Consider the following 13,253-nt stretch of genomic DNA (forward strand, 5'->3'; position numbering starts at 1 on the left):
CCCCTTTCATAAAGCTACAGTTACTATGTCAAGTTAGGTGGGGCTTTATCTCAGAGATGAACTGCAGTCCCTTGAGGATCTAGACCCCAAACTAGTCCAGCCTTGAGCCCAGTTTTACTTGATCCAGTGCAAAACACAGAAATAAGAGTATTTAACAGATATACCTTAAGCAGAAAACACTGCTGCAAGCTCCAGCCTCATTACTGCATGGTTGCCTAAAGGCTCAGCCTTGCCTGGCTGCTGAAGCCCTCGGAAGAGTTTTTGGATGCTGCAGAAGCTCTCATCTATTATCAGCATCAGCAATTTCAATGACACTAACCTTCAGCTAATTCTACAGCCAAAGCTTTTCATCAGTATTAAAGTGTACAGATAGCAAGGTAAGAGGGGCTGCAGACAAAGTGCCAACCTGGAACAGCAGCGCAGCTCCCTAGGGATAACACAACTTTCCATTTCGTGTTGGATCGAACCGTGAAGAGGGGTGGGATCAGCAACAGCAAGCAAAATATATTTATTTATATGGCAATATGGCATATAAGAACAGCTGGTACTATCTGTAAAATGTAGGAAATGCTCATCCACATGTCTTAAGGGCAGCCTGGACTGACATTCCTTGAAAAACAAGTATCATTCATCTGGCCTTTCTGCAGAGAAAACTGAACAACTTCTGTGTGCAGTTTAAATATTCTTCATGAATGCAAAATATCAGCCATTTTTGGTACCTGAGGATGAATTTTAAGATTTCCAAAAGAAGAGGGGGACAAGGCTGTACAGAGGCCAGTTTTGCAAGTGCATGCCCTGATTTTTCACCTACTTTGCCCTTCCCAGAATCCGTCAACTGGAAATGGTTCCGGAGATGTTTTTTCAAGGTTACAGGATGTTTCCCTGCTGTTTCCCTGCTCCCAGGTCAGCCTCCAGAGGGAACAAGCTGGGAGTCTTCCTCCTAAAGAAAGGGCTCTATCATCTTTGCAAGGCACAGCTAGAGGCCTTTACGATTTTCAACCTGTGAAATAATAGTTGAGAAAGCAGAAGAAGAAAGAAAAGGCCAACTAGATTGTGCCAGAATATTTGCTAAGATACTGGATACTATATATTAATGCAAATGCACAGCATAGACAATTCAGTAAGGAGAAATGATTCATGGATTAATTCCTTATTTTTTTTTTAAACCACTAAGAACAGTTTATCATCAACCTCCTATCAGGCAGAAGAGAGAGAGAAGATGGCCACACGTGACTCAGGTACAGAGTTCTGTTATTTCCCCAAGTCCCTCTTTAATAAATTCAATATAGGAATTACATTAAATAAAAAGTTTAGATTAAATTTTCAATAACTCACTAAAAGCATTTCAATTCCCTACAGACTGTACATACTAGCAGCTTTTGTATGCATAAAGAATTAAGCACTTTAATACAGTTCTCTTTTTTTTTTTTTTTTTTTTAGCTTGCCATCCACCAGCTGAGAGGGGACTAAATCTCAACCCAGCACTTCCCTTTCCTCCGCATCCCCTCTGGATCGCAGCTATTTCCTCCAACAAACCAAACGCTCAGATTTCATTTTAACAAAATGCAGATGAAGTGAAATAAATGGCCTTTGCACGATTTTCCCGTTTAAAGGAGATCTATAGATCACTGAGCAGGAAACCCAGATTGGTGATATAAATAAAATCCACCACTTCTGTGACGCAAGTGACTTCACAGGTACGACACAGAAAGATAAAGTGCCCCAAAATGATACAAGTACTTGAAAAAGCTGGAAATCCTTGAAGACAAGAGTGATTCTAGAGCACCTCACATCTAAGGCAACAACTGCAGATAACGGCAAGAGAGGAAATTCGTTTTCCACCAAAGCCATCAGCACTTTGCTTACAGAAGCAGGGTTGATTTCAGAACCAGGTTAGCAAGCAAGGGAAGACATATTTTCAAATCTTTTCAGTTATAGCTAAGGAAATTTCTCATGCAAAAGTGGAATTATTCGAAGATTTAACAGCCAAAATAGGGCAAACCCTGCTGCTGGAGGTTTTTCTTTCAGTGGTGATTATACCTAACTCTTGTAATTTAATTTGTGAATTTTATACACCCTCACAATGGGCTTTCCCTTTGAAAATCATCATCAAAGTCCACTTTTTCCTGCCAAATATGAAATGGTGCTCCCCGAAAAGCCTCCTCTGTGTTGCACTGTGGCACCCTGGCCATGGTGGAAATGTAGTAATTTGCAAGGCTGAGTGTACAGGCTTATTTGCTAAGAGAGTTACCAAACAGAAGTCTCCTAACACAAAACAGTAAACATTTTACTTCACTAGGGGAAGCCACAGTGTCTACTACAAAGCACTTTGGAGTTCAGAAAGCTTATTTTACCTTCTCAAAGGCACCTTAGCAAAAAATACTGGTTTATTTCACACAGAAGTGTTTACAAACTAGCTCACACAGTGCAGGGAAACTCACTTTGACTTTCTATCTATCCTTTGCTTTCTTAAGATGAGAGAGAATTAATAAATCTCAGGTATCTCTCGCAACACTTTGGTTTGTTTTTTTTATATTATCCCCGGTGCTCCAAGCATACCTGCTTCTGGCAGAGACAGGGACCACCAAAATGAATTGTACTGGTCTTTGTCTTGTGAGGAGCAGGAGAGGTAACACCCTGAATGCAGCCAGAACCAATCTCTGACTTTCTTTCCAGTTTCTACGTCCAAAAATTATGTGATAAATAACCAAGCGTTGCACTTGATTTTCCAACCAGCAGCCAGTTAAGGCAAAACTGTCTTAAATACAGAGAAATAAGGAAATAAATCACAGCAGTTCTTGCTGTCCATATCACTGCTAAGCCAATTCTGTTGTTAATATAAAGACACTTGGTATGGTTTGGGGGGTATGTGGAGTATTATTTTAAATATTTAAATAGGAAGTTTGAGCAGACACACCCGAGGTCCCTGTGCAACAACAGTGACCATTAGCTTTGGAGTCAAGGACAGTCTGGCCCTACAAATCATGAAAAGGGCAGAGACCTCTCCGTAACAGACCCAGGACTTGCCTTTCTGCTGCATGGGGCTGATCCTGGTGGGGCAAGAGGGGCTGCTCCATGCTTAGCAAATCACTGCTTTCATTCCAGCTCCTCCAGCAATCTCTGCCTGGTTAGACTTCAACCCTATCGCTTTCTGCTTGCCACATTTATTTTATTACCTTTTCTAAGTGCCTGCAAGAGTTTGAGAGCCGGGTGAGTTTAATACTTGCTCCTGAAAGGCTTAGTCAGCAGCAGCTCTGGCAATCGCTGCTGGGACAGAGCTCGAGTGCTCCGTGGTAGATCTGCAGTGTGGTTTGAGTTGCAATGAATAAATACTTTTCATATGGCTTTTAAACACCCTCTGACTATAATCTCTCTCTCCACATATAGTATTATTTTCCATAGTGCCAGATGCTACCGACACCCCATCCTACTCCACTGCCAAGCAGAGTACAACCACAGTAACTACTGTCCTCCAGTAGGAAAAATAACAGGTTTTACACAGCACAGGTCAGTTCCGAGAATTAAAAACCTGCTACCTTGCATTTATCATACCAAATATGCGAAAAACAGATGCATAAGTACATAATTATTATCCTGTCAAATAAGTGTTCCTGCTGCCCACTGTGATTTCCACCCGAGATACACATTTACGTTTAAGTGGGAATTTGAAAATATTAATGAAGGCGCAGCAGGGGAGTGGTATGGGCTTCCAGACTGCAGAATCCCCTGATTTCAAGATTACACCAAAAAAATTATGTTCTGAGACAATAAAAATTTTGACTTGCATAAAGGCTCACTTTTCTCTTTGGAAATCCTTAGCAGTAAGTAGCAAAACTTACTGTCAAACACCCAAAATATTCTTTTAAAATATGCTCATTGGCCTTATGGAGCCAGCATCACAAATACCACTCTTCAGCATCACACACAAGTACATTAAAGGGAGATTTACTGTTGCCTGCAATGTAATTAGCATTACAACAACCCAACTTTCTCAGCTTGTTTCAGCAATTTCCACATCCCATATGAACTGTTCACTTACCAATCGACTGGGAAGCACTGCCAGCTCGCTGGGGTTCATCACACAGAGGAATTCACATAATAGTAACGCTCTGATAAAGGAGAATCGTTCATCAAAAAAGAATCCGCATGCTGTCACCCCATGTATTTAGCACTTTCTTTAATGAAAGGCTCTGCAGCAGCAATGGAGATAAAGGTTTTGCTCAAGATTATTAATTGCCAGCATTTTGCTTGACCCAGTTCCAGAAGCAGCAAACGTACATCTTTCCCATCTATCTAATTACCAACGTTCTTCAAGCAACAAGTACTTTAGGATACCTATAGATGTTTTCTTAGCTTAATGATATTGCATGCTTTGGCAGAATCATTAATATCTTGCCAGCCTCATCTAACCTTTGAGCTGGGTGGAAAGTGGCCAAAGTACAGTGCTGCTTTGATTCCTCCGCAGCAGAACACGGCAGCGATGCGCTGCCCACTGCAACATATCCTGAAGGTCTCACACCCATGGATGCTGGGGGCACAGCGGCACAAAGTAAACACAAAACCCCTGGTTTGATGGAAATTACAGTATTTCCCACAGCTAAAAGGTTTTGTTTTCATGTCAGTTGAGCCCTAGAAAATATAAACGTCCTGGAAGAACTTCTCTCGTCACAGTTTTGACTTTCTTCAGTTGCTGATGAAGAGCCAAATGGTCCAACTGAATAGCTAAAAGAGCTGTCAGGGCAAGAGAGAAGGTCCTGCTGGGCTTCCATGCTGTAGGAGTGACAGAAATGCAATTTTCTGCAAGCCAGAAGTTTGATTTTGAAAATTAGTGTGTCAGAAGTTAATGCACTGACAGTTCTTGTCTGGGGAAAATTGCTTCCAGGCATTAAGCCCCTGGTTGTTACTTCCCACTCCCAACACTTGCAGCCAAGACAACATCAAGCATCATCTAGCAATGATAGACCTAACACTTAAAGCAAGCTCAAGCAAGCAAGTATTACTTATTTCAAGTGAGAACAAACTCACTGTCAATTTTCAAGCGAATATATTTGCTCCCTAAATATTAGGGACAACACATCAAGGTAGATGAAAGCTTTACCAGATGCAACACCAGAGCTCCGTGTTTGATCCTGGCCTGCGTTCTCTGTGTTCCTGGCAGCCTTGCCACACCAATACTCCCATGGGGCTTTAACAAGCACCTGTTGGGCACAGAAGCACTGTTGCTCCCTCTCTCCTACATGGTCAGTGCATTTCTCCTTCCACAATGGCTGCTCTGACCCAGCTCTCCCCTCAGAACTGCTCTATCACTCCATCAAAACCAGACCCCTACCCCACAGCCAGTTAATAAATTATTTAAAGATTTAACCTTGCACTGTAATACATACATTGAGTTAATCTCAAATTTTCAACAGCCATGAGAGGAGAAACCAATAAAACCCCTGGCAAAAAAAAGTTATTTACATGGTCCATAATAACTTCCATCCTTTCAGCTTTTGGCATCTGCTGTGTTAGCCCTTAAAGCCTTTTGCAGAGGTTTCCATCTGTTTCCAAATGCAGACCTAAAACTTTTCCAGCCTACGGACAGTGAATTTGAGACTGTCACCAATGGCTCTGGCTCTTCTTCGCTGCCTTTCCGGGTGCCCCCAAGAGCAGTTCTGCAGATTTCCACGGGCAGCTGGCCACTGCTCAAACACAGCTCCGAACGAAGCAGGAGCACCTCTAAGACAGCTTTGAAGACCAAACGAGTCAGAAGGAAACAAATTTGACCTCCTAACACACTGTAAATGCACAAGGCCACAAGGCTTAGGGTAACTTATGTGTCTGGGCAGACAGTGCTGCCGTGTGATCTGTTACATGCACTGTCAAAGGTACCAGACCATGAGCATCTATCTGTCTCAACAGTGTATGTAGGAATATTTTAGTGATGAAAAGGGAAAACACAGGCTCCAGCACACCCTTACCTATATGGGAGGCTTCTGCAGAAGTCCTGGAGGATGCAGGGATGAGCTTTTATCACCGCTGCCTGCAATAAGCCTGCTTTGTGGACAGAAAAATTCTTTCAGCAGTGCCATCCATCTACAGACTGTCACAAGCATCCAAGTCTCTTTATGGGGGTAAGTTGGCTCGCTGCGCCATTTCCTCTCCTCCAAGTGTTTTTCTTAATTGACTATGGAATTTGCAGATTTTATTTTCAGAAAATACATCCTATTGATTGTAATTACCATCCTCGGAGATGCAATGGAAAAAGTATTAAAACCATTAATGCCGATTTGGATTTTATTAGAGCCATTAGTGAAATGGCAAGCAGAGCGCTGTTGCTTCCCAAGAACCTCAACAACTCCTAAGCACCATAAATCATCTCATGGCACATTTGTTACTGCTTCGGATATAGCCAGGAGTCGAGCAAAGGGAAAAAAATAAGGGCAACAGGCTTCCAGAAAAAAATAAGGGCAACAGGCTTCCAGAAGGTGGGCGATGAAACTGGTCCAAGCAATTTTTTTTTTAAACAAACCTTCTAAGCATCAAGTGCCTTCAGAAATGATGTGATTTCTTCTCTTAAGTAGAGGTCCAGTAGGCTCAAGAGCCATCTAACACAACCCATTGGCTTGTCCATGTCAGAGCAGGTTTGCAGGCAGCTAGAACTGCTCTGAAAGAAAGAAACCTCTGGGAAGGTGGGAGGAACATGCTGCCACCTGCTTAGTGCGATCACTCGCCTAGTCTAGCTGGCTTGGGTCAAAGGCAAGAAATGTGCAGCCTATCACAGCAGTTTGAAATTGGTAACTTCCAAATATGTTTTTTAAGTGTCTCGATCCCATCTTTCAGCAGATGCGTCACAGCATGAGGCCCCGTAAAGCAACTCAGCAGCTGGGTGAAGTTGAAGAGAGCAGCAACAACATGGAGTAAGTTCAGGCATGCTCAAACCACAGCTCCAGCAATTTCACACTCACTTGTGGGCAAAGATGGACCCATCCTCCATTTCCATACATCATCTTCCCATGGGTACCTAGCCCACGTGAACCCTCCCAGAACTACCAGACCAATGTGGCGTTAGGAACCTGGGTGGTATTCCAGCAAGCCCACATCTCAAGAACAACCCATCCATGGACACGGCACGGCCAGCAATGACAGATCCACAGGCTGGCCTCACCCAACCCAGCTGCTCCTGCGGTTCTCTCACCAGCATCACTTAACAGGGCTGCTGAAGCTGAGCAGAAGTTGCAAGACAGCCTCTTCCCCAACGCTCCTGGCAAGAGCTTCTTAGCCACCATTACCCCGCCTGTGACCCGAGGAACTAGCCTTGGCCCTCGTGGATTGTTTGTGCTGTATAATTGCATCTGGAAGCTAAACAACAGGAATTCCCACATAATTAATACTCATTTTCTCCAACCTTCCCAGTGACTTAGTGCAGATCTCTGTACATACAGGTCCCTCTTCAGATTAAAAGCTGATGCCCTCCCAACGTCTCCCTGCATTTCAGTGCAGATCTCCTTGCCCAGGAAACCTCCTAAAACCTAAAGTGAAGACCAGATGGAGCTGGTCACTCCTGTCCCAGTGAGGTGGCCTCTGCCCTGCCTTCTCCTGGAGCACAATAAAAGGCAACTAAACACTGATACTGACACTAGAAAGAACTCTCTCTTCCTCTAATTTTATAGGAGTTGCTCAGGATTTTATGTTCTTTAATAGATCATCTATGCTGGATTCCTCTTAACATAAACCAACCCAAGAAACATTTCCACTCTAAGCAACAGCTGCTTCCACACCACATCGCTGGTGATGAGATCATTTTACATTACCCTAGACAAGGCCTGTAATACTGAAATTTCTCTTTTCTAACATATTCTGCTAGCAGTTGGAGCAAGCCAGTCCATCTCCTCTGTAGTTGTTTCCTGGCTGGTTTCACTTCATGATTTTCATGTTTACAAACACTTGGGCTTCCAGCAGGGCAAGGCAAGGTTTTGTTATAAATAGCAAGGAACTGCAGGAAACTGTCAGGGGCAGGAGAAAAACGGAGGGGGGAAAAAAAAAAGAGCTATTTTTAATTCAGTCTGGTTTTAGTGAGTCTTGAAGAAACTGTGTCCCTGTAGCTTGTGGGACAGTGGTCTGAGTGCTACAGACAAAGCCCAAACTGTGGGGGAAAGGAAGGGTGGTACCACAGGAGGCATCACACACTGGGGTGAAATGTCCCTTCCCAGCGGGATCTGGGATGCTACCAGCAGCCCTTTGCCTTTGCCCCAGGTGGGAAATGAAAACAGCAGAGTTGGAATCCCGTCTCTTCCCCATGCACCAGGGAAAAGGGAATCCCAGCACTGCAGAAGCAAAGAAAAGGCTGAGAAAACAAGCCAAAAGCCACCTTGTCAAGGTGCCTTGAGAACCACTGGTTGGGTGGAAGGTTGAGGAAAGCCTCTCCAGGGCTACCTACAGTGAAAAACTTAGGTCTCTGCAACAGAAAACTCCAGCTGCTTGTAAGCCTAAGAGGACTGGCATCTCAGCCCTAGCCGGGGGAGACGCTGTCAAGGTGCTGGGCTCCTGGATGACCAAACCTGGGTGCCTGTCACAGTTCAGACCAGCTCCACATGCTGCCAAGTTACACTTGGGCTGCATGGCACAACTTGCAAACCCCAATTCTCAGCAGGACAAGTCAGGGCGTGAGGCAGCTGTGAATGCCTTCTAGTGAGTGCTTGCAGAAGAGAATGGAAGGATAGAGGAGGAAAATTCTTACAGAGGTGAACAGGCAAAATTCCTTAGGTGATACCTCACCTGGTTAAGCACATAGCCGGAGGCAAAGAGTTTTCAGCATTGCTGATGATTCCAGCAGCTCAGAGCAGAAGTTTATCAGATAATGCTGTTGAAATAAGCTCCCAAGCTACAAAAAATTAGGGCGCTTTTTTTTGTTTGTTTTTTTTTTTTAAGCTGATCTTCTGCACAAATGACTGTAATTAAGGATGTTACCTGTCAGTTCCTCGGGGCACTGAGGCTACAATGTTCAAGCTCTGGAAAAAGTGTCCTGCCATACAGCTGCCCCGCTCCTCTACCAGCTTACTTATCATACCCAGCAGCCATCCAGATTTCTCAGCAATTAGTCGTAATTCAAGGATTCAGGGGGAAATCCCCACCTCCCTGAGCCAGATGACTTCACAGGAAGTAAGGGGATGGAATGCCTTAAAAAAACAACAAAAAAAAATCACATAAAAAAAAAATCAAGCGCGCCAGCGGCGAGGCTGTAGGATGTAGGTGGTGAGGCACACATCTCTCATCACATGTGTCATCACATCCGAGGGCTCCTGCAGCGGTTTAGGAGATTCGGTAGATTCCTTTTAATTCATACATTATGGAAGAGTCTCAGCCGGCGCGGTGCCACAGGCACGTGTGCAGAGCTTGTTCATCTCCCCATCGCTGCGGCTTGCATCTCAGAAGTTACATACAATTTCTAAACCACTCTGTAGATAACGCGACCGCGTAACAATGCGTGGGGTTTCGTGTAAAAACACATTTGTGGGGTTCATCTTGGTTGATAACCAGGTTCTTATGAAAGGCGAACACGCACCACGTGTCTGCCACTGCCCCCAGCCACCAGAAAGGCTGCTATTCCGCATCCTCTCCAAGGGGAAACCACTGGCACCTGGGGTGTCCCCAAAAAGATGCTCTCATAGGAGGTGTCCCTGCCCACGGCGGGCAGGGGGTGGTGGTACTGAATGATCTTTAAGGTCCCTTCCAACTCAAACCATTCTATGATTCTGTGCTCTGGGAAAGTTCCCTGCTCCAGCCTCCCTGTTCCAAGGAGGCACCGCCGCACCGGGATGGGGGGGCACATACACCCCAACCCCACCCTCTAAACCCTACTCCATACCGACCCATCACCGGGATGGGGGGCACTTACACACGACCCCATCCCTGAAAGGCGACTCCACGCTGCTCCATCACCCAGGGATGGGGTCCAGGTGGGGGAACATCCCCAACCAGCTCCTACCGGCTTCCCTGCCGCCCCATCACCGGGACGGGGAGCACTTACACATCCTCCCATCCCCAAAAAACGCGACTCCCCGCCACTCCATCACTGGGACGGGGGACACTGACACATCCCCCCCATCCCCAAAACGCGATTCCCCACCGCTCCATCACCGGGATGGGGGACACTGACACATCCCCCCCATCCCCAAAACGCGATTCCCCACCGCTCCATCACCGGGATGGGGGACACTGACACATCCCCCCCCATCCCCGAAACGCGATTCCCCACCGCTCCATCACCGGGATGGGGAGCACTTACACGTTTCCCCCCCCCAAAACGCGACTCCACGCCGCTCCATCACCAGGATGGGGGGCACTTACACCCCTCGCCCCCACCAAAACGCCACTCCGCGCCGTTCCATCCCAGGGATGGGGGGCGCTGACACATTCCCCCCCCCTAAACTCGACTCCCCACCGCTCCATCGCGGGGACGGGGGGCACTTACCCATCCCCTACCCCCGCAACGCGCCTCCCCGCCGCTCCGTGCCCGCGGGGCGCCCCCTTCACCCCGGTCCCCCCCGTCGGAGCGGCGAGTCCCCGCCCTCCCTCCCCCGGCGACTCACCGAGGCGGGGTTCGCCCGCCGCCCGCGCTCCTGCTCCCGGCACTGCAGCCCCGCCAGGTGCCTCTCCAGGGCCGCCCAGTCCATGGCCGGCGGCTGCGGCTCCCGCGGGGGATGCGCCCCCCGGCGCCTTCGGTCCTGCGGGGGCGGCGGGCGCCGCTGCGGGCGCGGGCGGGCGGCGGCGGGGCGCCGGGCATCGTACCCCCCGTCCTCCTCCTCCTCCTCCTCCTCCGAGTCCTCCAGCGCCGCCAGGTCCAGGCTGCCGGGGGACGGCGAGGATTTGCCCTCGGAGCACGGCGTGGCTTTGCTGGAGTTGGACTCCGAGCTGGAGCGGCTGCTGCCGGCGTCGCTCCCTAAATCCATCCCATCCTCCCGGGAGTCCTGCCGGAGAGAAGCGAGAGGCGCCGCGTCAGGGCGGGGTTGGGGGGGTTAGGAAGACGGGACCCGGCCTCCTCGCCCGCCGGGCACGGGAACCGCCGGCCCGGGGCGGGCCGCCCGCTCTGCCGGGGCCGCCCCCGCGCACCGGAGCCGCTGCCGCCGCGGGGCGGCCCCGGCGGAGCCGCTGGAGGGAGGGAGGGAGGCGGCCCCGCGGGCAGCGCCCCCCGCGGGCGGCGGCGGAGGGAGAGCGGCGGGGCGGGGAGAGCGGGGTGGGACCGGGCGGGGGGCGAGGGGAGAAGGGGAGGGAGCCGGGAGGGAACCCGGGGTGGGGTCGGGGGGGAGCGAGGGGAACCGGGCGGGGGTCGGGGGGTCGGAGGGGCTGGAACCGGGATGGAAGCCGAGGTGGGGTCGGGGGGCAGCGAGGGGAACCGGGGCTGGAACCCGGGCTGGGGTCAGGGTGGGGCGAGCGAGGGGAACCGGGCTGGGGTCGGGGGGAACCGGGCGGGGAGCGGGGAGAAGCGTGGGCTGGAACTGGGGCTGGAACCGGGGGAGCCGGGGCTGGAACTGGGTCTGGAACCGCGGAGCCGGGGCTGGAACTGGGGCTGGAACCGAGGAAGCCGCGGCTGGAACCGGGGAGCCGGGGCTGGAACTGAGGCTGGAACCGGGGAAGCCGCGGCTGGAACTGGGGCTGGAACCGGGGAAGCCGTGGCTGGAACTGGGGCTGGAACCGGGGAGCCGGGGCTGGAGCTGCGGTTGGAACTGGGGGAGCCGGGGCTGCAACTGGGGCTGGAAATGAGGCTGGGACCGGGGAAGCCGGGGCTGGAACCGGGTTGGAGCGGGAGGAGCCGGGACTGGAGCCCGGACTGCGGTCGGGGCTGGAGCTGGGGTTGGAGAGGGGGAAGACGGGGCTGGAAGGGGAGGTGGAGCCAGGGCTGGGGTCGGGGCCGGGGGAAACCGGGGCTGGAGCCGGGACTGGAGCCCGGGCTGGGGTCGGCTTGGAGCCGGGGAATCTGGGGATGGGGTTAGAGCAGGGGGAGACGGGTGTGAAACTGGGGCTGGGGTCGGGGTTGGAGCCGGGTTGGAGGGGGAGGAGCCGTGGCTGGAGCCCGGGCTGGGCTCGGGTTGGAGCTGGGGGGGGAGAAGCCGGGGCTGGAAGCGGGGCTGGAGCCGGGGTTGGAACTGGGTCTGGAACTAGGGGAGCTGCAGGGCGGGCAGCTCTGGTGTCACCGCGGGAATGGAGCTTCTTGCGGGCTGGGAAAAGCCTTTTGCTGCGGCTCCTGCCTCAGGCCGAGGATGCCCGGGGAGCTGGGAGCCTGAGGTGTTGGCTACAACGCGAGTGGCACCCGCAGCCACAGGCACACAGGCTGCACCTTCCCCCTCCTCACACTCTCCATTCCTTCCTTTTTTTTTGGTAGCAATTCAACGTAACTGGTTAAGGGCAGCCTATAAATAACTCTGCTAAAAAACTAATCTAGTTTATATATATATTCTAGGTCACTGAAGCAAAGTTTAACGTGCTAAACATTCCCATTCCCAAATTCATTTAAAGAAGACCTTTTAATGTTGTGGGGCCAAAATCTAGAGCATGAATCCTGCAAAACAGCACCTTCAAGGCGGTGGTTGGGAGACACGGCAGCACCTGGGGCCTCAGGTGGGAGATACCTACAGACCTGACCCAGCAGATACAGGGCAGGAGGAGACAGGGGACGGCAAACTTCTTACAGCCCTGCGGCCTGGCAGAGGGAGAGCCAGCAACTAGTCTTAATTATAATTAAATTCAAACATTTAATTGGTTTGAGAGGGTTTTTTTTGGCAGAAATAGGGAAAGCCGTGTAAGAATCGCATCCTTAGGGTTGCATGGGATTTGCAACCTTAAGGTTTGCAAAGGGATCTGAACAGGCTGGACCGCTGGGCAGAGTCCAACGGCACAAAGTTTAACAAGGCCAAATGCCGGGTCCTGCACTTGGGGCACAACAACCCTGTGCAGCTACAGGCTAGGAGAAGTCTGGCTAGAAAGCTGCCTGGAGGAGAGAGACCTGGGAGTGTTGGTTGACAGCGACTGAATATGAGCCAGCAGTGGCCCAGGTGGCCAAGAAGGCCAATGGCATCTTGGCTTGGATCAGAAACGGTGTGACCAGCAGGTCCAGGGAGGTTATTCTCCCTCTGTACTCAGCACTGGTGAGACCGCTCCTCGAATCCTGTGTTCAGTTCTGGGCCCCTCACCACAAGAAGGATGTTGAGGCTCTGGAGTGAGTCCAGAGAAGAGCAACAAAGCTGGTGGGGGTCTGGAGAACAGCCCTTATGAGA

General features: G+C 50.3%; 1 protein-coding gene across 3 annotated transcripts in view; it reads right to left on the minus strand.

Annotated features, from left to right (window-relative positions):
• SCHIP1 (schwannomin interacting protein 1) overlaps positions 1-13,253 on the minus strand; it is a 179,112-nt gene that overhangs the window by 32,350 nt on the left and 133,509 nt on the right. For 2 of the 3 annotated variants that reach the window (XR_011338107.1, XM_069865143.1), the window contains exons 5-6: positions 10,771-10,949; positions 10,572-10,698 (exon numbers count right to left, since the gene is read on the minus strand). Coding sequence is in view for 2 of the 3 variants with exons in the window: in XM_069865143.1 (XP_069721244.1) it covers positions 10,572-10,698; positions 10,771-10,949 (306 nt within the window). In the remaining variant the exon portion in view is untranslated. Of the gene's footprint in view, positions 1-10,571; positions 10,950-13,253 lie in introns of all 3 variants that reach the window. The other variant, XM_069865142.1, reaches the window with a different exon arrangement.

The sequence above is a fragment of the Phaenicophaeus curvirostris genome, chromosome 10, assembly GCF_032191515.1.
Source record: "Phaenicophaeus curvirostris isolate KB17595 chromosome 10, BPBGC_Pcur_1.0, whole genome shotgun sequence".
Classification (NCBI taxonomy): domain Eukaryota; kingdom Metazoa; phylum Chordata; class Aves; order Cuculiformes; family Cuculidae; genus Phaenicophaeus; species Phaenicophaeus curvirostris.